This window comes from Pelodiscus sinensis, chromosome 21 (assembly GCF_049634645.1).
Source record: "Pelodiscus sinensis isolate JC-2024 chromosome 21, ASM4963464v1, whole genome shotgun sequence".
NCBI classification, from domain to species: Eukaryota; Metazoa; Chordata; order Testudines; family Trionychidae; genus Pelodiscus; species Pelodiscus sinensis.
In genome coordinates this window covers 1043691-1067844 of record NC_134731.1, presented here as the reverse complement: position 1 = coordinate 1067844, position 24154 = coordinate 1043691, and the positions used below count along the sequence as shown (strand labels likewise).

Below are 24154 nucleotides of genomic sequence, written 5' to 3'. Positions count from 1 at the left end.
GAAAGCCGGGAGCAAGGACAGGCGCGTTCCCGGCAGTCGCCCATCCTGCTGTCTCCCAGGCTCTCTTTGTCAGCATTGTCACAGGAAACACATTTTTCCTCCGCCGTGACCTGCGGGAGGTCGGGAGGGTTATTTAGTCCCTTGGGAAAGCTCCTAGCGACAAGGGGAAGGGGGGCAGGGCACCTCCAGGCACGGGCCTGGACTTCGACCTCCTCACAGAGCAGGAGAGGAGGGAGCAACAAGTGCGAAGCACCCCAAGCCAGCTCTGTCTCAGCATGGCGGCTGGGAGCTGGCACAAGCTCTGGAGGCGCTGCTGTGCACCAGAGGTGAAGTGTCCTGCCTGCACACCTGCAGCCTCCAACGCTGATCCCTGGCAGGGCTCCCAAGGGGACAGGAGCACAGGGCAGTGCGGCAGGCTGAAGGAAGACTATGGAGAGCACAGGTGCCAAAGCCATCAGCCCCTGCCAAGGCTCTGCCTTCAGTTGGGGCGGGGGCTGTTCTTTCCTGGAGACGTCTTAGTGCTGCATGCAGTATGGTTTCCAGTCTCCCGCCCCTCCCTCTGGATACTGCCAGTCCACTCAACTCGCCACAAGAGCGCGAACAAAGCAGAGGCCATGCCCGGCGCTTTGAGAAACACTCAAAGGATTTATTTCTGGTGCTGACTCAATTCTAAAGCCAGACAGTAACCAACCCAAGACAGCCCCATCACCGGAACACCTCCCTTTCCTGGGCACTTGCCAGTGCCGTGTCCCTGGCCAGAGACTCCATTGCACCTCTTCTCCAGGGTCAGTGCATTGGGTAAGAAGCAAGTAGATCTACCGAGCTATTGTTCGGGTACAGATTAGAGTCTGGATCAGAGGAGCAGCCAGCAATGAGGGAGCCTGGCTAGAGGTGCAGATGCTGGCTGGCCAGTCCCACTGGAGAGCGAACCAGCATCTGGCTGGGGTGGCCGTGGTAGGGGTGACAGGCAGCACAGGGCCAGGTGCTGACCGTGGTATGGGTGACGGGCAGCGCAGGGCCAGGCGCTGGCCGGGGTGGCCGTGGTATGGGTGACGGGCAGCGCAGGGCCAGGCGCTGGCCGGGGTGGCCGTGGTATGGGTGACGGGCAGCGCAGGGCCAGGCGCTGGCCGGGGTGGCCGTGGTATGGGTGACGGGCAGCGCAGGGCCAGGCGCTGGCCGGGGTGGCCGTGGTATGGGTGACGGGCAGCGCAGGGCCAGGCGCTGGCCGGGGTGGCCGTGGTATGGGTGACGGGCAGCGCAGGGACAGGCGCTGGCCGGGGTGGCCGTGGTATGGGTGACGGGCAGCGCAGGGACAGGCGCTGGCCGGGGTGGCCGTGGTATGGGTGACGGGCAGCGCAGGGACAGGCGCTGGCTGGGGTGGCCGTGGTATGGGTGACGGGCAGCGCAGGGACAGGCCCTGGCTGGGGTGGCCGTGGTATGGGTGACGGGCAGCGCAGGGACAGGCGCTGGCTGGGGTGGCTGAGCCATGAGTACAGAGACAGGAGGAGCATTGGCTATGCCCATGTGATCGCAGGTGCGGTGCCGATGAGGAGTGGACATTCAGCAAGGGCTGAGCTGCAAGTGCAGAGGGGCACAGGCTTTCGACGAGGGCTGAGCCACGAGCACAGCTGGATCTGAGCATCTGATGGGGTCAAGCTGCCACTGATGGGGGCTGGGCACTGACTGTGCACACAGGAGGTGCGGGCGCTGGCAGGGGCAGAGCCGTTTCACCCTGCACACATCAGGCTATCACGGCCACTTGTGCCGTTGCACCTCCAGGGCCAGCTGCTGCAATGGGAGACTAATTTTCCTAATGCAGCTGCAGCTACTGAGCCTCCCATCACATTGCCTCCGAGAGGGGCCTGGAGGGGCAGGTGCTGCTGCTGGGCCATTGGCTGGCATCGTGCTCAGCTGAGGTCAGGGACGAGGCACCGCTCTGCCAGGGGAGCCCGGTGTGGGTTTGTTCTCTTCCTCCTGCTCAGAATGCACATCCTGCGAGTCAATGATTTCCCACACGCCAGAGCAGCCTGGCCTGGGGGGGTCTTTGCTGCTGCCGTGATACCACAGACCAAAACTGCAGGGAAAGCAGAGAGAGAGTGGGTGAGCAGGGGGAGTGCAAGGCCACGAGAGAGCGACATCCCCAAAGCGGCCGTCAGAGCCACTGTCCGCTGGGAATGTGAAACTCTGGTTAGTCACTAAACAGCAGGCTAACCTGACATTGAACGAGGTCACCTGAGTACGCGGGATCCTGGCGGGGCACACTCCAGGCATGGGGCGCCTATTCCCATGCTGGGGCTGCCACTAGATCCCAGATCCCACCAAAGCAGTCCCTGCCTGCGGGACCCCCGGGCCTGCCATGGAGAGGGGCTGCTCTTCTTCAGAGCAGCCCCTGCCCATGACAGGCCTCTCCAGGGTTGGAGCAGTCCCCCCCAACAGCAGGCAGGAAGCTGCTCCAGCCCCCACTGGTTACCATCCCTTAAGGATGATGCTTTCCAGTTAACCTTTCACATCCCTATTATCCACTGGAGACACCTGTTCATGGGGACATGTTCCTCGTGAACAAATTGGAGAAATGGTCTGAGGGAAACAGGCTGAAGTTTAATAAGGACAAATGCAAAGTGCTCCACTTAGGAAGGAACAATCAGTTTCACACACACACAGAATGGGAAGCGACTGTCTAGGAAGGAGTATGGCAGAAAGGGATCTAGGGGTGATAGTGGACCAAAAGCTGAATATGAGTCAGCAGCGTGATACTGTTGCAAAAAAAGCAAACATGATTCTGGGATGCATTAACACGTGTGTTGTGAGCAAGACACAAGAAGTCATTATTATGCTCTGCTCTGTGCTGATTAGGCCTCAATTGGAGTACTGTGTCCAGTTCTGGGCACAGCATTTCAAGAAAGATGTGGAGAAATTGGAGAAGGTCCAGAGAAGAGCAACAAGAACGATTAAAGGTCTAGAGAACATGACCTATGAGGGAAGGCTGAAAGAATTGGGCTTGTTTAGTTTGGAAGAGAGAAGACTGAGGGGGGACATGATAGCCGTTTTCAGGTATCTAAAAGGGTATCACAAGGAGCAGAAAAATTGTTCTTCCTGGCCTCTGAGGATAGAACAAGAAGCAATGGGCTTAAACTGCAGCAAGGGAGGTTTAGGTTGGACATTAGGAAAAAGTTCCTAACTGTCAGCGTGGTCAAACACTGGAATAAATTGCCCAGGGAGGTTGTGGAATCCCCATCTCTGGAGATATTGAAGAGTAGTTAGATAAATGTCTATCAGGGATGGAGATGGTACCAGATCCTGCCGTGAGGGTGGGGGGCTGGACTCGATGACCTCTCAAGGTCCCTTCCAGTCCTAGTGTTCTATGGTTCTATGATTTCCTGGCACTCAAGAACCTGTATGACACAGGCTGGCCTGTCCTATGGCACCACTGACCCTGGGGGCTCCAAATCACGCTAGGGCTTGGGAATGAGCATAGAAAGCCTGGGCGGGCCTCTCAGAGCTCTTCACAAATGCCAGCCCCCAATGCCCTATGTGCACACACACCACCGTACGATGGTGCCAGCTCTGTGGGCAGGGACTGCTCCTCCTCACAGTGCACAGTCCTGTTCTCCGCAGGGAACGCCTCACAGGTATTGTAGCCAGCTATAATGCTCTAAGGCAGTGGTCCCCCACCGCAGCCCTCAAAGCCGGGAGTAGGGCCATGGCTCCAGGGAGGGGAGGGAAGGGAGTTGGGGTCAAGGCTGAGGGAAGAGAGCGCAGGATCGAAGCCACAGCTGAGCCACTGTGGGGGCCAGCAGCCAGGCCCGGGGCCAGCTGCAGCTCTGCTCCTGGCCCCCAGCCTTGGCCCTAGGCAGGAAAAGAGCCACTGTGAGGGGTCAAGGCTAGAGGCGGGAACAGAACGGCAGCCGGGCCCTCAGCTGGCTGTGGAGCCATGCTGAGGCTGGGGCCAGGTGTAGGGCACAGCTTGGGCAGGGCCAGAGCAGAGCTGGGGAATGGCACTCTCCCCATCCTGCGAGGGCTGGCCCAGACCTCTGCCGAAGGGGCTAGTTATTCCTCCGCCATAGGGCTACCTCCCCACATCAGGTGCAAACTTACAAGCTCTTGATTTTGGATTCGCGAGGCTGAGAGTCCACACAGTCTACAGTAGGTGCTGGGAGCCATGAAGTCTCATCTTCATCACTAGCGGGAAAAAGCGGAGAAATGGCGAGTAAGAAACCCTCTGACTTTCCACTTCGGCTTCGTACCGTACGCAGAAAGGAGAATGCCAGCTCCTCTCACCCTAACCATAAATGAGACCCACATGGGGGAGGGGAGGGCAACAGCTCCATCACACAAAGCATCATGGGAATCCTGACCAACTCTCAAGATACCCTAGCCCAGATTCAGCTGCAGAACTGGGGTTGGATTTCTGGAAGCTGTTCCCTAGGGAAGCCTACAGGGTGTCCCGCACGGAACACTGCCTCATGGATGCGGCACAGAACTGAGGCCCTGGCCACCTGTGCCCAGTGCAGATTCCAGGGCTCTCTGCAAGCGTAACGGTGTCGGATGTGACCCAGTTCCAAAGAGCAATCACCTTCTGCCTTTTCCCTCCCGCATGTTCAGCTGGGCAAGGATTTACCCTCGTTCCCTGCCCCGCACTGGTGAGCAGGGCTGCTCTGTGGCAGTCACAGTGTGTGAAAACTAGCAAGATCCCTTGGGTCCCATCCGGTCCATTTCCTGGAGCCAGGGCAGGATTGTGCCCCTTGGGACCATGCCAGAGGCCAGTACTAATCACCAACCAGGCGGTTCTTCTTGCCATTAAGCCAGTTTTCCCCCTTTGTTATCTTTCTCCTCTGACTCCTAGTTACTCTCCCACCTTAAATAGTCCCCAGAGACTCATCAGGGATGGGAAGAGTCAGGAGCTGCTCTTTGCTTTTTGGAAAGGGTATGCTGCATTGCTTGTCTCCAGATGAGTTCTCAAAATGAACGGTCAGCTGCACCCCAGCAGTGGCTGCATATTAGTGGGGGGGTACAGAAATTCTGTTGTAAGTTTCATACAGAATCGCAATTTACACTACGCACAATGATGCTCAGTGCTCTTTGCCCGCAATGCCCCTTGCAAACATTAGCTACGTCACCTCTGGGGCATCTTCACCATCAAAGTACGGGCAGACTCTCCGGTGTGACCCCTGCTGTACAGCTGTACAACAGCCATGGTCACCACGCTACTTTTACATACTTACACCCATGTCAGCACATGCCTCCCCCCATTTCCTCTCCAAGAGCTGGAACCAGGCACAGCTTCGCATTTTCAGCACCTGGGCAGTTTTGGCCTTAGGGTGACAGGTTCACAGCTCTAAAGGGACCTTCCCATGGTCCCTGGAAGGAGCTCACCCCACAGCAGAAGCCAGCATCCTCCCTAGGTGAGCTGAAATTTGGAAGCAATTTCTCACCATTGTTAGCATGGCAGTAGCAGGGGAGATGCCAGTGTAACACCCACACCTAGTGTGGGTCACCGTCCCACTTAGAGCCAGAGATAAGAACAAGGGAGCTCTATGGCTGAAACTGGCGGCCAGCTGGCTGTTAGCTCAAGCTGTAGCGGCTCCTACACTAAGCTCCAGAGGTCCCAGATTCAAATCCTTCTGGTGGTGGTTACACCAGCTCTTGCTCAGGCTGCAGCCATTAGCTAAGGACTGACAACCCCTAACTGGAGACCTCGCCAGATCCCATGTGTTAGTCATGCTCTAAACAGGGATGAGTTTCATAAGAACATACATGGTGTTTAGACGCGATAAGATGCTTGTATGTCGCTGCATGTGTTAATCTCACATCCATATCCCACTGTGCGGTAACATTTAATACAGGGAGGTGCCATAACTGTAAAAAATATTTGCTCTGAACTGTGAGCACCTCCCACCTCAGAGAGGAGAGAAACATTGGCAGAGCTTTCCTGCCAACAAAGCAAATGCTGCTTGAGGGAGGCAGAGGATTTTTGTCATCAAAATGCAGACAAATGGTGTTTGCACCGCCCAGCTTCCCATGACACTGCTGTGTTGCTAAAGAGCTGGGTGGTGTGGACAAAGCCTGTGCTGAAGCCAGAGATCCAGAGGCTGCCTCCTGGGTCTGCTTTGAAAGGCACTTGGAATGATTACAACTGTCACTCTTAAGATTTAGATGGTAACTCATTTGCACTTACAGAGCTGCTTCTTTTAACCACAACTCTCTTTTTTCCTAGTTAATAACCCTTAGGTGGTTTATTATAGGACTGGCTACAGGCATGGGCTTCCATGTAGGACCTAGAGCACCAATTCATCTGGGGTAAGTAACTGGTCTCAGGACTGGGAGCAATCTAAATGTGGTGAGAGTTCTGGTGTAACCATTTATCACTAAGTCCAGTTTGGCTGGATGGCAAGAGTGACTGGAAAGGTGAAGGAGAGGCTGGGACATCATGTAAGACTGTTCGTGATCCAGCAGTTCATATTTTTCACTGCCTGGACAAAACTGAATTTCAGAACATACTAAGCTAAGCACTACCATGAGCCACTCCAAACAGCAGGAGTGTCATATTCTGCTGCCCTGGTGGCAGCTCTGCAGGATGCTCTACGCTGGATGGGCACTGGTCTGCACCTACAGCTCAGTCACATTGAGATTTTTAGCACTGAGGGGGAGCAGGGTCTGTAACTTTAAACACAAATACTCCTGCAGCACCTTAGAGACTAACCAAACTATAGAATCATGAGCTTTCGTGGGTAAAACCCACTTCAGCAAATGAACTGGAGTGGACTGACCAGAAACCAAGAGACGTATGTAAAAGCAGAAATACCACCAGTTAATTGTTGGATTTGTGTTAATGAGACTAATTAAGTGGGCTGGCTGTGTCCCATACTAGCTTTTGATTCTCCTGTCATTAACATCTGCATTTCCACATCAAAAGCTATGTAAGATATACATCCAGCCCACTTAATTAGCCTCATTAACACAGGTCCTACTGGTACTTCTGCATTTACATACATCTCTTGGTTTCTGTTAGTCCCACTCCAGTTCATCTGATGAAGTGTTTTACCCATGAAAGCTCATGAGCCTATTGAGTTTGGTTAGTCTCTAAGATGCCACAGGCCTATTCGTCTTTTGACAGTGTTAAAAATGTCAGCAGCTCAGCTGTTCTGGGGCTCACACTGCTGCTAACAGGGCCCAGGACAGCATTATTGGGGGCATCAGAGTAGGAAAGGACAGCTTTGTCTGATGGCTAGTGGTAGGCCCCACCCTTAGGGTTCTCAACAGCACCCACACTTGACAATCTCACACTCCATGACTGTTCCAGAGCTCTCCGTTGACAATCTGAATTAGCTTCCATCGAGCTGGCACAGACATTCCTAGCAGTTCAAATGGGGCGGCCTAGGTATCAGCACTGGCTAAAGACCAGTATGTGTGCATTGTGAGAAGCCTAGACACACACTGGTTGCTAGCCTGCACTTCCACATCAATGCTACTATTTTAAACCCATTAGCTAGATCACAGCTGGGGCAGGGAACAAGGTGCCTGTGTGTCTAACAACACCTTCGCTTGCAACATAGGGGCACCTTTAGGGGCCAAATCTCCTTGCTTTTCACTGGGACTTTGACTCAGGACCCACTGAAAGCCCATGACACTTGCAGCCATAAATCACTTGGGCTCTTTTGAAAATCCTTCTCTTCTCCCAGTGGCACACAGAGAGGGAAGCTACAGACAGCCTCTGTCTAGTTACCATGAGCAGCCAGGCTTTTCCAAGAGTAGACAAAATAACCAGGAAAGGCCAAGGCCAGTGCTGAGTGTTAGGGAAAGGACACCACGCTCCCTCCTGCCAGCAAACAGAGAACAAGGAAGTGCAAGCAATCAGACAACCCTTGGCAACCACCAGCTAGCGAGAGTGCAAGATGGCAGAGTCATTGGCCAGACTGCGTGTGTATCTGGCACGAAGGGGGACAGTGCGAGGAAGCATTAAGGGAGCCTTTCCAGCCAGCCCGAACACTGCAGCCATTCGTCAACTGCCGCCAAGCACCAGAGCGCTGCCAGCACCACCACCCTGCACAGCCCATTCTTCTGCTATTCTCCTGATTGCGTACGGGCCAACACGTGATGAACTGGAGTCTGGTGACTGAGAGGGCTGTGTCAGCCACTCAAAGGCATCCCCAAAGAGAAGCCAGTTCTAGCCATTGACAGGGCTGCCCATCTGCACAAGCCACTACTGACCCTGAAGCAGTTGGGGAAGGGTGCAGGCTTGGCCATCGCACAGAGAATTCACATGCTCAAGCTCACAGCTGGGCCTTCCTCTTCCACACCTCCCACCACCCACAGCTGTTCATCCCTTGGGCTGGCCCGTCCCCACCCTGCTGGACTGAACTATGAGGCAGCAGATTCTGTGGAGATGGGATTTCCCCATGCTCAGGAATAGGCCCTTCTGCATTTAACAGCAGGAATGACACTAGTGGCAAAGGGGTCCCCAATACCCACCTCAGCTACAGGGCTCAGGAGAGGAAAAGTCAGTCCCTAGTTACTTGGAAGGCTGTGTGCTCTGCAAACTCCCCAGGACACAGGTCCTGCCCCCAGGCCCTCATGGTCCAGTTCAGTCTGCGGGGCAAGAGGCTCCCTTTCCCCGCCACTGGCCATAACAGTGCAGAGGCACAGAAGCGAGTGGGAAGGGCTTGTTGCTAGTGGAGGTACATGGGGCAGGTGTGCTGCTGACACCACAACCACCCTTGGCAGAAGGGAGATTACCTCTTACACTGCAAAGCATAGGCAGGGACAGACCCCATCGCACAGCCCTGCTCGCAGGAGGGTGCTTGCCCCTGACTGATCAGTGTTGGGAAGAGCTCTGTATGCTAGTGATGGTAACAATTAAATTCAAAACTAACAGCTCCAGCCCCAGGCATAGCTCCAGAACCAGGGCTACCCAAATCAAAGGTCCCGAAGTTAGGAACCAGCAGTCAACCATGCTCAGCCAAGACACAGGCTTTGGAGTTTGCACTAGCTTTGTTAGTGCAGGCCAGTAGCCCTGCCCCTGCTCTAAGACGCTGTTAGGGACACAGTCAGGCTAGCCCTAGACCACTGCTAGCCCTCAGAAGGCTCTGGTGATAGCTGCTGCTGCCCCTTGTATTAAATAATATTCCAGCACTACAGAGCAATTAAGCAAGCTGGGGGCAGATGCAGACAAGAAAAATCATTGTTTCTTGCTTTGCTGGCCACGTAGCCAAAGCTGAACCCTCCTTCTGTACCCAGTCACTAGGGGACTCCCCCTTTCAACTACATTAGGGAAAGCCACATTCACCCTACAGTACCCAGTGACAAGTTTTCAGCAGGAAGCCCTGTTAACTTGCACTAAGAACACATGAAGTAAGCCCTACCAAAGAGGCAGAGGACTGTAGCTTTCACAAGTGCAGATCTTGATTTAAAACCTAAGGTGGAGCCAGGGGTTGACCGTGACCTCTTAATTCAAAGACGACTCTGAACTGCTTTGCATTTTACGTGTTAACCGGAGCTAGAAGTCTTCACCAGGGAGAAAGGGAAGGCCTTCACCTATGCAACCTTAGGGGCCTAATGTAGGTTCTAGTGGCCCATGCTTGAAATGTTTGTGCCAAGGTATAGCTAAGGCTGCAGTTAATTCTCTTCCTCCTAATACCTGGTCACTCCCCTACTGGGGGTCTAGTCCCCAGGGGCACTATGATGCCTGTTTCCACCCATGCAATGGTGCTTGGATGTTGGCTCCTCCAAGAGCCACGCCCCTGCAGAAGGTAAGCAAGCAGTTATCAGAGAGCTGTAGAAAAGCTAGGCCATTTCAGATCTTTATTGAAGACAGTTTAAAAGTCATTGAGCTGCATTCCAACACACCCAACTAGTCCATTCCGGGGGTGAGGAGGGGACAGCCCACAAAGCAGGGTGGGGAGCTGGAATTACAAAAAATTTACAACAGGTAACCATGAGTCACTGCACTTGCAGGAGCGGGTTCTACTCCCATGACCCCTGCATGGAATATCCCAGCTGCCATCTTCAATACCACCCTCAGGACAGCTTGTGACAGTATCAAACAGGCCCCTGCCCAGTGGCAAGTCCTTCCCCAGCACTTCTGGCTGTCCCAGATGCACCCCCATCACCAGACTCCATTGCAGCAACAAGTAGCGTCCGACAGCCCAGCAAGCTGCATACAGCCCAGTGACAATGAAACGTACTGAGTGCCTGGTGGTCAGGAGTCCCTGGGCATGGCAATACCAGGGGCTCCCGTGCTGCACAGCACTGCTCCTCCTCGACTTCCAGCTGGCAGCCTCTCCCAGACAGAGGCAGTTCTCTCCTTTCTTCTCAGCAGCGGAAGGGCCACCAGTGTCCATCCAGTCGTGGAATAAGCAAGCGCTATCCCAGCTCAAGCTCCCAGGTCCCTACAGCGAGCTGCTGACTCACCTGCTCGCTGGCTCCTCCACAGTCCCCAACATCTTGGCTCGGATTTTTTTCCGCTGTTTCTTGATGGTGGATTTCATGGCATCCAACAGGAGGCCTGGGATTCGCTCCTCATTTAGCAACTCCCTGGGGAAACAAACCAGCCAGTGCACAAAGGTCTAGGAGACACCAGGCCACACAGCCTCCTGGGAGCAGGAAAGGCACATACCACAACTCAAGTGGCTTCCCCAAGGCTCTCAGTCTTAAGCAGAGACAGGAACAGTCACCCCTTCCCTGAGAGCTCCTCAATCCTGGCAACAAGGAATTCAGTCCCAGACAGGCTATCCTGTAGTAACCCCCTCAGCCCAGACAGGCAAAGATCACAGGCAGGGTGCAATGAGACAGACTAGCACACCCTCTGCCCCGGAAAGCAAAAGGCAGAAAGGCAAGGTTTTAAGGACTCCAGAGACCTAAACCGAGACCATCTACAGCTATATAATTCATCTCTGCCATGGGTGGGAGTGGGGCATACAAACCCAAAGGTACCAGCCTGCTGGATGAAGCAAAGGGAAGGGTCAATCCTTCCTCTCCCCTGGGACCTGGATCTACTTGTCCAGCAGGATGTCAACGTGTAGTCAGGCCTTCTATGCCTAGGCTTATCGGCTTATCAGATAATCTAGTCGCCCATCACCGCATCACCTTTGTATCAGAGGCAGCAGTGGGCGGGAAGAAGCAGGAGCCGGTGCCCTCGCACTGCTGCCTAGGAGAGGCAGGCCAAGATCCCTGTGGACAGAGACTGCTCCTCATCCCATGGAGCAGCCCATCTGTAGGAGGTCTGAGCATCCCACAGAGCAGCCTGGACCCGCCGCAGGCAGAAGCTGCTTCACGGCAGCACCTCCTGTCCACGGGGGATCTGAGGGCCCTGCGGGCCCTGCAAACAGAGGCTGTTTGGCATCCCATAGAGCAGCCTCTATCTGTGGGGAGCTCTGATCCCCCTATCAGAAGCAGCAGCGCAGGGCAGCAGGCAGGCAGCCAGTCAGTCAGGTTTTTAAACTAGCTCCCCTCATGAACTAGCTCAACCTGCCACCTCGCATTGCTGCCTCTGATACAGTGGCAGCAGTGCACGGTGGCAGGGGGCTCCCCGGGACTACTGAGTACTCATGTAACCGATAATACCTTGTGCAGTTACACAACAATTCAATTACAGTGTATGTTACAACCCTCTCAAGGCAGCCTTGCATCAAATGTCATGCTCCTGATGGGAATCCAGCCAGCATGATGCCAACTCCCTGCCTGCTGCAATGCTCACCGTTGGTAATAGGCCAGCTCCTCCTGCACCAAGAACAGACTGGTCTTGAGCTCATTGCGCTCCTGCAGGATCTGCTGCAATTCTTCTTTAGAGAAGGAGCTCTGAGCAGAGTTCCTCCCACAGTCTGGGTGTTGCAGCTCCTCCCCGGGTGATGCTGCGCCATCCTAGGGATTCAAAGAGAAGGAAAAGCTGAGCAAACGCTGGGAAGACAGGTGGGTCACTGCAAAACCCCTGGCAGCCCCCTTGCTACCAACAAGGTACAAGCCAAGTGAGGAAGCTTGCCTAAGATGTTCTGGGTGCAAGGGAGATGCCACTGCTGAGAAGACAGTCAGTTGCAGACTTGGGAGCATATGCATGATGAATTCCTCCTGTAACCATTAGCTAGCTAACATATCCAGCTGGACATCATTAGCTAGCTTGTATCATAGAATCCTAGAATTAGAAAGGACTTTGAGATGTCACTGAGTCCAGTCCCCTGTCCTCACAGCAGGACCAAGCACCATCTAGATCATCCCTGACAGGTGTCTGTTCATCCTGCTCTTAAATATTTCCAGTGACAGATTCCACAACCTCCCCAGGCAATTTGTTCCAGCGCTTAACCACCCTGACAGGTGGGAAGTTTCTCCTGATGTCCAACCTAAACCTCCCTTGCTACAATTTAAGCCCACTGCTTCTTATCCAATCCTCAGAGGCCAAGGAGAACAATTTTTCTCCCTCCTCCTTGTGACACTATTTTAAATACTTGAAAACTGCTGTCATGTCCCCTCTCAATCCTCTCTTTTGTAACTAAACAATCCCAATTCTTTCAGTCTTCCCTCATAGCTCATGTTTTCTAGACCTTTAATCATTTTTGTTGCTCTTCTCTGGACCTTCTCTAATTTCACCACATCTTTCTTGAAATGTGGTGCCCAGAATTGGACACAATACTCCAATTGAGGCCTAATCAGTGCAGAGTAGAGTGGAAGAATCATTTCTCATGTCTTACAACACTCCTATTAATGCATCCCAGAATCATGTTTGTTTTTTTGCAAGTGTCACACTGTTGGCTCGTGTTTAACTTGTGGTCCACTATGATCCCTTTCTGCAGTACTACTTCCTAGACAGTTGCTTCCCATTCTGTATGTGTGAAACAAATTGTTCCCTCCTAAGTGGAGTAGTTTCCATTTGCCCTTATTAAACGTCACTCTGTTTACCTCGGGCCATTTCTCCAGTGTGTCCAGATCATTTTGAATTTTGACCCTCTTCTAAAGCACTTGATACCAAGATGAGAGGGATTGCATCTGAAAACTTAATAATCATACTCTCTATGCCATCATAAAATTTTTGATTAAGATGATGAACAGAATCAGTACCAAAACAGACCCCTGTGGAACCCCACTTATGCCCTTCCATCATGACTGTGAACCATGAATAACTACTCTGAGAATGGTTATCCAGCCAGTTATGCACCCACCGTATAGTAGCCCCATCTCGGTTGCATTTCCCTAGTTTATTAATAAAGTCATGCAAGACCATGTCAAATGCCTTACTAAAGTCTAAGTATACCATGTCCACTGCTTCTCCCTTATCCACAAGGCTTGTTAACCTATCAAAGAAAGCTATCAGATTGGTCTGACATGATTTGCTCTTTACAAATCCATGCTGGCTGTTCCCTATCACCTTATCTTCCAGATGGATTCCTTGCTTACTTGCTCCATTATCTTCCCTGGCACAGAAATTAAACTGACTGGTCTGTAGTTTCCTGGATTGTTCTTATTTCCCTTTTTATAGGTGGGCACTAGATTTGCCCTTTTCCAGTCTTCTGCAATCTCTCCCAACTTCCATGCTGTTGCTACACTTCAAAGGCGAAAGTGCTGCAGGGAGCACTGGACCAGCAGGGGACTCAAGCAGTCCCCCTCTGGTTCCATGTTCCCTGTGATGTTTCAAAGCAGCAGCGCCGCATGGAGCTCAGGGTTAGCAGGGACGTCCCCAGCTGACCCCAGGCTCCATGCAGAACTGCCAGTTTGAAACACTGCTAGTGGCCCAAGGCCAGCTGGGGACTCCGAGTTGCATGCAGCGTTTTAAAGCAGCACCATGTGCAGCCCAGAGTCTGGCCTCAGGCTGCTTTGAAGCACCCCTTCCTCCCCCCCTGCCTATTTCTGACAGAGGCATGGCGGGGGGGGGGAGGGGGTGATTAGTTGACTATCCAATAAGCATTTTCTTATTGGATAGTCAACTAGTTATTCACATCCCTAATCCTGACCCATTTGTGACCTGTTGCAGCCTTGTGCAGTGGTGAGTTTAGACACTCCCTGTAGAATGGATACTGCAGCTCTCTGACTCACCATACTGAGCCCAGGGGATGCGGCAGATGCAGTTCTGGTCAGTCTGTCTATTTCCCTCCGATTTTCCAACACCATGGTCTCCAAATCCTCTTTCTTTTCCAGAGCACTCTTGAGCTGAGCCTGGACCACAGCCAGCTTATGGCGCAGATCCTCATTCATGGACATGAAACGATTTAACTGCTCCTGCAGCTGAGAAACCAGACACAGCCAAGCATGAGACAACTGTGCATACAGCTGCAGGTTCTGTTCTCTCGCAGTGACACACAAAGCCACAAGTCATTCCCAGGAATGGCAGCATGGCACGTATAGGTGCCTCAATACTACAGTGCTAAGAAGGGTACAAAGATCTATGTAAAAACAACCTGCTTCTATAGCAAATACCTTGGCACGTGTTACAGGAGGACAAAGGAATGTGCAAGAACAGATCACACAGCATGGCTCCCCCACCCTCACAGCACTGGAGTAAGCCACAGGCACCCTGCCTCTTACCGCCTCTGTGTCATGGTTCTTGCGGACTATCTCGTGGGCCTGGGCACGAATCTCATCCCTCTGCTTGTCCACCACCTCTTTCAACCGCAGCATCACTTCTCTCTCCTTCCGAAAAGTGCTGTCTAAAACCCAACACCAAGAGAACATGCATCAGTAGCATCTCTGCTCTCCTGCTCAGCTACACGCTCACAGACTGGGCTACTCGAGTGAGGGTCACAGAACTCCCCCTTCTGCATCACTGCCAACATGGTCTCAGCTGCACTGATGTTTGCAATGCTGGGAGCTCTCGAGTAAATGGGCTCCTGCCTTCCACAGACATTTTATGTAGCACCTACTAGACAGGCTGCCAATAGGGTTAGATGACAAATTGCTAAGAATGGCTCCTGCAGCCAGAACCATCCATGCTGGGGCTCCCAATGTGGCTAACCCTAGTGCCGGAGCTAGCTAGGTTTGCAAGGTCCTCTGCTGAAGGTGAGGCAGTAGTATCTGCTGCTAGAATAACTCAGATTATGGCCAGAAGGGACAATTAAGGTCATTTCATCTTACTGCCCCTGCCTAACAAGCCAAAGCACCCTTACCCCATTCCCTCATCTCATCCCTATGAGGAGCCAAACTGCTCCCACACCATGCATCACCATCCAGTGAAGGCAGAAGTCACATTTTTTACTCAAGCCCCACTGTGAAATGACAACTAAGCTGTGACCACAGCCTCAGCAACTTCTTCAACCTCCCCTTCGGGAGCTGACGTTATTGGCATTGCCCGGTTAAATAACCAATTTACAGAATCCAGCCCTCCCAGACTCTCCGATCACCCCCTCACCGGGTATACACCTTGTTGACATTATCCGAATGTTTCCCCCTTATTTCCTCCCATTGCTCCTTGCACTACCCTCAACCACCATCCTGAATGCAGCCTTCGTGCATCTCCATGTTGCACAGATCTAACTCCTAAGAGCTGCTTCTCTCCTAGCCTATTCTCTCTCAACCTCCATCTTTTTCTGACACGAGCCCATGCCCTTCTACTCACTACCTGGCGGTGCAGAGCAGGACCATCCCCTCCTCCTCACACAACACTCACTGTTCTTCTGCCATGTCACATTGCCAACTCCTCCTCATCCTAACCAAGTAGTGAACATCAGGGATGACATCACTAAGGCCTCTTGCTTACTTCTGTTAAGCTTGACAGCTATGTATGCAGCCAGCCCACACAACTTCTCCCTCTTAGTAACCCTTGTCCTCTCTTTCTTTAAACACATTTATTACTTCTGTAAGATGTAAACTCTTTGGAGCAGGAACCATCTCTTACTGTGCATTCAGGCATAGTGGGATACTAATCCAATTAGCTTTCACAAGTTCCAATTTGGTAGTAACAACCACCTGTCACGTTATGGGATTGTGAGGGGAGCAGCCGGGTCACTGCTGCATCCATGGGGGGTGTTTGCCCCAAAAGTGGTACAAAGGGGCCATGTGAGGGGTCAAACAAAAGCTACTTTCTTCTGATTCTGTATCTGCTCTTCATAGATCTGTATAATGTCTGTGTGTGGAGTTAGGGGTCTGTACTCTGTATGGAGACTGGAATCTCTCTGAATGTGCTTGAATAATGGGCTAGGAATTATTGCCTATGGACATGCTAATGAGCGAAGCTCCAGGGAACAATGGGCCTCTGAAGGCCAAAGACACACCTGGCCACTGGCCATGTGACTCCCTCCAGCTTGGAAGAAATCAGGGAGGAGGTATAAACAGGCCATGTGGTCGACTCCGTGCTGGACTTAGATCTGCTCCTGACACCAGATGCAGCCTTGCAGGGGATCACGAGCCAGGAAGACCTGTGGACCCATCCTGACCTAGGATGTGCAACAAGGACTTTTAATCCAGCAGCTATAACATCTCTGCTAGAGCCTGCATCGAGAACTGGGCGATTCGATGCATGTAACGTATGATACTTTAACAACCTCATTCTCGTGCTTTTCGTTCTCATAGTAATAAACTCTTTAGATGGTAGATTCTAAAGGGTTGGCTCAGCGTGGCTTGTGGGTAAGGTCCAGAGGGTAAATTGACCTGGGATCTGTGGCTGGTTTTTTGGAACCAGACAGAACTTGTTCGGGGTAGGTGAGATTGGGTTCTAAGACCCCCTCACCTGTGTATGAGGTTCAGGGCCATCTGGGACACAGATATTGCTGGTGTCTCAGAGGGGTTTTGCTCATGAGGCTTCAGGCAGGCAGCTGAAGCGCTATGTGGGACTGGTTTGTGGCCTGTTTGGGAAGGTCTCCATTCTGGGGGCTGTAAGGAGCCCCAAATTTGAGCAATTTGCCCTGAGCGGACGCCCTCAGCTGTGCCCAGACCTGCCTGGTCCGTCAAACCACCATCCCCGGGACTCTAAGTTTCAAGCATGTGGCAATAGAGAAGGAAGCCCTCTGTTAGATCATACAGGTGGCTGCTTCCTCTTGTACTATTACTCTACTTCTTCTTTTAACTTATAATTTTAGAAGTTGGTTAGTTCAAATTCTTAGTTTAGAGTCTTACTCAATTACTAGACTCCCTGATCACATGAAAGGTGCTTTACCAAAGGAAATACAATCAACCACTGACACTGAAAGATGCAACTGAAACAAACTAGTATGGATAAGTGTAAAATTCCAAAACAGAAACTATAAATGGCTGCTATGACCCCACAAAGACATATGATGTGACCACATGTCTGTTGACTCCACCTTGGGATATCAGTGTTTCTCCACAGACTGGTCTGGGAACCAAGCTTTAAAACAAAGGGTTGCCACCACATGCAAAAACATATATGGAGTGACATCATCTGGTTGTTCTCTGCACCCCACACAAGACAACGCCTGGAAACATTTTTAAATTTAGTTTGTGTTTTTGGTTTATTTGCTAGGTAATCTGCTTTGATCTTCTGCAGTTAATAAACTTGGTTTTGCTTTACCTAAAGCAGAGTGTGGGAATCATAACTTGGGGGCAAAAGACTGCTGCAGATGCCACTGCCCTGAGGGAGGGAGGGAATTCTATGAGCTTGCCCTGTGCAGAGCAAGCCAATGTCCTTGTGGGTTCATACTTCAGAGCGGCTTTGTGTCTGAAAAGCTGGCTGTTGCCTTAGCTGTAGCATTCCTATGCAGAGGCTGCTCAGAGAGCCTGCATGTAACTGCAGCTGGGTGTCCTTCTACTGTATGCACGCTGGCAAAAGTGCAGGCTGGAGGGCACAGCAGCTTATCACAGCAGTACAGTGAGTGTGGGAACCTAGGCTGTTGGGCTGGGGAAGTGGGGCACCAGATGGCACCCTGGGGGGGGGAAGTCATCACACTCTACTAGCACCTCTGGGAGCCCCAATATAAACAAAGCTTCTAATTAAACGTACTAGAAGCTACCACACACTGCCTAGTTCAGAGCTCTACAGTGCTTACACCTGTGCAGCTGAACTGAGGTCCCTAGTATATACAGCCTTACCCTGGGCCTCAGTCCCCCAGTCTCATCAAGTGAGATGCCTCAGAGACAGGGTGGTGGTATTACATAGAATGTGCACGTGCTCAGATATCAGAATAAAGGTTTATTCCTCCAGATATAAGCAGAGCATCCCAAGGATGACAGTGGGCTGTAAGCCAGATACACTGCAGCCTAGCCTCACTGAGTGAACTTCCCGGCACTCAGAAGCTGGCAGGGATTCAGCAACAGCTTCCCCAGGGACACCTACCTTCCTGGGACTGGCTCTCCGCCAGCTGTGCCAGGAGCTTGTGGTTTTCCTCTTCTAGCTGGGCCAGCCGGTGTTGGAGAACATGTTCTTTCCTCCAGGCCTCCGCCAGCTTCTGCTGCAGTGCCTGCAAAAAAGGCACCAGTGAGATCAGAGCCCTGCCCACCCCAGACGCTCTGCCCTTTACCCCACAAGAGCCTCTTGGGCTTGGGGTCAGGTGGACTCAGTTCCTCGGAGAGCAGCCATGGCATGACACTGCCTAGCCTGCGCACTGGCTGCCAGGGCAACCTCCCAGAGCCCCCAACCCTGCCCCCAGAGCCCCCGCCCCTCCCCCCACAGCCCCCTCCCCCAAGACTCCAACCTACCCCCCGCCCCCAAAGACCCCAACCCCGCCCCTGAGCTCCCAGTCCCGACCCCCCAGTCTCCCCCCCACCCTCCTTCCCCCCCGTCTCTGCCCCGCCCCCCAGACCCCCCTCACCTCCCCGGCGGGGGCCGCGGGCTCCTCGCGCCGCCTCAGGCTCTGCACCGTGCGCAGCAGCGCCTCGGCCGGGTCTTGGCAGCCGGGCTCGGGGCCGGGCTCGGCCGCGGGCGGCCCCGCCAGCGCCTCCAGCAGCTCGAGCAGCCGCACCACCTGCGGCACCAGCCCAGCCACCGCCTCGGGCCCGAAGCGCCCCGACAGCCGCTGCAGCTCGGCGCCCAGCGCCCCGGCCAGGCGGTACACGCGCTCCGGGGCCAGGCGCCCGGGCCGCGGCAGCCGCTCCGCCATGGCGCGCGCCGCCTCCCGCCCAGCGCCGCGCACGCGCCCGGCCCCCTCGGCCGCGGGGTGGGCGGGTCTGCTCCTGCACGCGCCTCTGGCAGCTCCTCGGCGGGGGGCGGGGACTCCGCGCGCTGCTGCCCGCAGCTCCCATTGGCCGCAGGGGCGGGGCACCGCGCGTAGACCCCACCCCCACCCCCAGCGTGATTGGCCCACAGCCTGAGGGCGGGGCGCTCTGAGACGGCGCTAAGGGCTGGGGGGCGGGGCGCTCTGAGGCGGCGCTAAGGGCCGGGGGGGCGGGGCGCTCTGAGGCAGCGCTAAGGGCCGGGGGGCGGGGCGCTCTGAGGCGGCGCTAAGGGCCGGGGGGGCGGGGCGCTCTGAGGCGGCGCTAAGGGCCGGGGGTCAGAACACTCTGAGGTGGCGCTAAGGGCCGGGGGGGCGGGACGCTCTGAGGCAGCGCTAAGGGCCGGGGGGCGGGGCGCTCTGAGGCGGCGCTAAGGGCCGGGGGGGCGGGGCGCTCTGAGGCGGCGCTAAGGGCCGGGGGTCAGAACACTCTGAGGTGGCGCTAAGGGCCGGGGGGGCGGGACGCTCTGAGGCGGCGCTAAGGGCGGGGGGGGGCGGGACGCTCTGAGGCGGCGCTAAGGGCGGGGGGGGGCGGGACGCTCTGAGGCGGCGCTAAGGGCGGGGGGGGCGCTCTGAGGCGGCGCTAAGGGCTGGGGGGCGGGGCGCTCTGAGGCGGCACTAAGGGCCGGGGGGGCGGGGCGCTCTGAGGCGGCGCTAAGGGCTGGGGGGCGGGGCGCTCTGAGGCGGCGCTAAGGGCTGGGGGGCGGGACGCTCTGAGGTGGCGCTAAGGGCCGGGGGGGGGCGGGGCGCTCTGAGGTGGCGCTAAGGGCCGGGGGGGGCGGGGCGCTCTGAGGTGGCGCTAAGGGCCGGGGGGGCGGGACGCTCTGAGGCGGCGCTAAGGGCTGGGGGGGCGGGACGCTCTGAGCTGGCACTAAGGGCAGGGGGGGCGGGACGCTCTGAGCTGGCACTAAGGGCAGGGGGGGCGGGACGCTCTGAGCTGGCACTAAGGGCAGGGGGGGCGGGACGCTCTGAGCTGGCACTAAGGGCGGGGGGGGGTGGGACGCTCTGAGGTGGCACTAAGGGCGGGGGGGGGCGGGACGCTCTGAGGTGGCGCTAAGGGCGGGGGGGGCGGGACGCTCTGAGGTGGCGCTAAGGGCTGGGGGGCGGGACGCTCTGAGGTGGCACTAAGGGCGGGGGGGGTGGGACACTCTGAGGTGGCACTAAGGGCGGGGGGGGGTGGGACGCTCTGAGGTGGCGCTAAGGGCAGGGGGGGCAGGGCGCGCTGAGGTGGCGCTAAGGGCTGGGGGTCAGAACACTCAGAGGTGGCGCTAAGGGCTGGGGGGCACGGCACGCTGAGGTGGCGCTAAGGGCTGGGGGGCGGGGCGCTCTGAGGCGGCGCTAAGGGCTGGGGGTCAGAACACTCAGAGGTGGCGCTAAGGGCTGGGGGGCGGGGCGCTCTGAGGTGGCGCTAAGGGCCGGGGGTCAGAACACTCAGAGGTGGCGCTAAGGGCTGAGGGGGCGGGGCGCTCTGAGGTGGCGCTAAGGGCCGGGGGGGGCGGGGCGCTCTGAGGTGGCGCTAAGGGCTGGGGGGGGCAGAACACTCTGAGGTGGCGCTAAGGGCTGGGGGGCGGGGCGCTCTGAGGCGGCGCTAAGGGCTGGGGGGCGGGGCGCTCTGAGGTGGCGCTATGGGCCGGGGGTCAGAACACTCAGAGGTGGCGCTAAGGGCTGGGGGGCAGCGCTAAGGGCTGGGGGGCAGGGCGCTCTGAGGTGGCGCTAAGGGCCGGGGGTCAGAACACTCTGAGGTGGCGCTAAGGGCCGGGGGGTAGGGCACGCTGAGGCGGCGCTAAGGGCTGGGGGCGTGGGGCTCTTTAAGGCAACACTAAGGGGGAGGCAGGGTGCTCTGAGACTGTCCCCCGCTCCCTTGCTAAGGGGCTATTTTAAATGGCCCTGGGCTCACAAGGGGCAACAGAGTGGAAGGGCAGAGACCCAGCCCAGAGGCTGGTGGAGGCAGGCCCCAAGCTTCACCCCCAGGCCGAAGGGGAGGGCTGTTCCCAGTGGGGCTGAGCACCTCACACTAACATCTCAGCTGGGCAGCCAGTGAGTCATCGTAGCCCTCAGGCCACTCAACATAAGAATAACCAGGCCCAAGGTCCATCAAGTCCAGTGTCCTGCCTGCCCACAGTGTCCCAGAGGGAGTGAACAGAACAGGGAATCATCACAGGATCCCTCCTGTTGCCTATTCCTACCCCTGACAAACAGAGACCAGGGACACCCTCCCTGCCCAGCCTGGCTAACAGCCATTGATGGGCCCAACGTCCATGAAATTATCTAGTTCTTTGAACCGTTACAGTCTTGGCCTTCTTCTGGCAGGAAGTGCCACAGATTGACTTTTCTGTGTGAGGAAATACTTCCTTTTGTTTTGAACCTATTACCTGTTAATTTCATTTTGTAACCCCTAGTTCTTAAAACAAGTAAATAACTTTTATTTACTTTCTTCACACTAGTCATGATTTTATACATCTTTGTTGTATCTCCCCTTGGTCATCTCTTTTCCAAGATTGGGACTTTCTATCTTATTAATTTCCTCTCAAATGGCAAGAGATACTCCTAATCATTTATCTTGCCCCTTTCTGAACTTTTTCTAATGCCGAGATATCTTTTTTGAGATAGTAAGATAAAGGACAAACAAAAGCCCATGTAGCACAGGTCTGATTTGAGGCCTGAGACTTACCTATATTAGTAAAGTCTTGAGTATTGTTAAAGCAAAGCTAACCTGTGACCAAGAGGCAGGCCCTTGCTCACAGAACTTGGCCTGAACAGGGCTGAGTGTGTAAAACACTAATTGGTAATAGGCACAGACGTAGAATCGTAACTGGTACTAGGTACCGGCTATAACAGCAATTGGTACTGGTCATAAGCTGAAAGCATATTCCAAAAAGATGGTAACATCAGCTCATTAAAAATAACCTTGGTCTCTACACTCCCCACAAATACCAACCCCAGGTCCAGGAAAGGTCCAGAAAATGACAGCATGTTGGATAGAGATGTTCTAATTGAACCACAAGGTGCAGGGTGATGGGTGGTATCTAAGTACTATCAAATGGTGGAAACCTCAAAGGGTGGGAGAGATGAGTAACTTGTTTGTAACCGAAGCTTCAGGGGGTAGCCAAGTTAGTCTGTTACAGGAAAAAACAACAAATGGTCTGGTAGCACTTCATAGACTACGTGGTAGCACATTGGAATTACAATTCATCCACAATGCAATTCACATGCTAATGGACTCAATTGTGATGAAAGTCGGTTGGAACACTACCAATTTAACAGCCATTGAAGGTGCAGACAACTCTGTGTAGTATCCTTCCTGACATGGGAGTCTATCTATTGACTTTGATTCTTATCTGCTTCAGTTTAACTAGCCAATCTTCAGATACTTACTGATTCTGTCTCCCACCCTCCTCCCTTTTTCTTCACTCTCCCCTTCACTTCCCCTCTCCTATTTATTTTGGGTGTACACATCCTAAACTCATAACTCCGGTCATCCGAAGAAGTGGGCTGTGCCCACGAAAGCTCATAATACCATCTACATGTTTTGTTAGTCTATAAAGTGCTACCAGACCATTTGTTGTTTTTATATATAAAGTGGTGTCTTGGCAGGGCTGTCTTTGTCCGGCCTAAGGGGCAGTGATAGATTCTCATGACACTGAGCCATGTCCATTGTCAGGGGAGTATATAGGTATTGTGGTTGGGTAGAGTCTACTGCCAACTATTACTGTACTTTGACAATAAACCTGGCCCTGCACCTTCAATCATCTGATTTTGGGGGCTCTCTTGGAGTCAGCTGTGTTAACTACTTGCACAAGTCAACACATGCAGCCAAATGATTATCATCTAGGGAGCAGGAGACCTGTCAGGACATCACACCAATAAATCCTGAGTGACTACTACAGTGCACACAGTATTCAAGATGTGGGAATACCATCAATTGATATAGAAGCAATAAGATATTTGTCTGATTCTCTATCCTTTTGATTTGTTTTTGACAGGTGCTATGGATATTCTCAAAACTATCCACAATGTCTAACATCTCTCTCGAGTGATAACAGGTAAAATTAATCTGCCATTTTATTGCCTAGTCATAAGTGAGATCCTTTTGAAGTTCTTCACAGCCTCAACTGTCGTGAGTAGGTTGTTTCATTTGCAAATTTTGCCACGTTTGCCCCCTTCTCCAGGCCATTTATGAATGTGTTCAATAGGATTGGACACCACTAGTTATCTCTTTTCATTCTGAACACTGACCATTTATTCCCATTTATCCACTAACCATTTATCTTAAAGACTAACTGGTGTATTTGGGCCTATGCTTTCATAGGCAAAGACACCCCCCCACACACTTTGTCTGGTGCGTCTGATGAAGCGGGTCTTTAGCCCGTGAAACCTTTTGCCCAAATAAGTGTGCTAGTCTTTGATGCTACTGGACTAGTTTTTGCGGATTTTTGACATGTCCTTAGGCAGGAAAGGGCTCAGAACTCTCCTCCACAAAGGGCTAGTTGCATAACCACCTCTTTCCACTCTCCCCTGGTGCCACAACAAACTGTATCCACTTTCAAAGGCCCTTCACAGAAAACCCTACCCCACTTTTTCATACACTACAGCACTGTCAGTATTTGTCTCACCACTGTACATGCTCAAACAAGCCCCTTCCAGCTCTGTCTCACTGCCCCCCATTAAGGATTGAGTATACATGTGAAACTGAAGAACCAGTGATCTTAAATTTGGTCAAGAGAATGTACTGTAAAGAAATGGCCCTCTTTTTGTTAGTTGGGGGCCTGAAAATAATTAGCTATAAAACCAGAAGAATGGAAAAAGGAGGATGCCTGGTTTAAAGATTAGTAATGAGATAAGGAACTCCTTGCCAGAGGGTGTGGTGAAAGCTAAGACTAACAGGGTGGGACGGACTGGGCCAAGTCTGGGCACAGCTGAGGGCATCCGCTCAGGGCGAATTGCTCAAGTTCAGGGCTCTCTAGCCCCCAGACTGGAGACCTTCCCAAGGAGGCCACAAACCAGTCCCATCGAGCGCTTCAGCTGCCTGCCTGAAGCCTCACGAGTGAAACCCCTCCAACACCCCAGCAATATCC

The 24154-nt window shown here is 53.8% G+C and overlaps 1 protein-coding gene across 1 annotated transcript; it reads right to left on the bottom strand.

Annotated features, from left to right (window-relative positions):
• Positions 1–1731: 1731 nt before the first annotated feature.
• Positions 1732–19072, bottom strand: RILP (Rab interacting lysosomal protein). The gene is made up of 8 exons (XM_075904488.1): positions 18681–19072; positions 18206–18329; positions 14506–14627; positions 14017–14205; positions 11693–11856; positions 10408–10530; positions 4096–4179; positions 1732–2074 (listed from the first exon to the last, which is right to left on the bottom strand). Exons 1-8 carry the CDS (start codon positions 18966–18968, stop codon positions 1918–1920), a joined length of 1251 nt encoding a protein of 416 aa, XP_075760603.1. The 5' UTR covers positions 18969–19072; the 3' UTR covers positions 1732–1917.
• Between the last annotated feature and the right edge of the window lie 5082 nt (positions 19073–24154).

Excerpts from the sequence above, each read along its gene's own strand:
- RILP (XM_075904488.1), bottom strand. The coding sequence starts at position 18,968 with ATGGCGGAGCGGCTGCCGCGGCCCGGGCGCCTGGCCCCGGAGCGCGTG. Across the intron at positions 18,330-18,680 it reads CCGCGGCCCCCGCCGGGGAG|GCACTGCAGCAGAAGCTGGC; the intron begins GTGAGGGGGGTC and ends CCTTTTTTGCAG. Across the intron at positions 14,206-14,505 it reads AGAACCATGACACAGAGGCG|CTGCAGGAGCAGTTAAATCG; the intron begins GTAAGAGGCAGG and ends CTGGTTTCTCAG.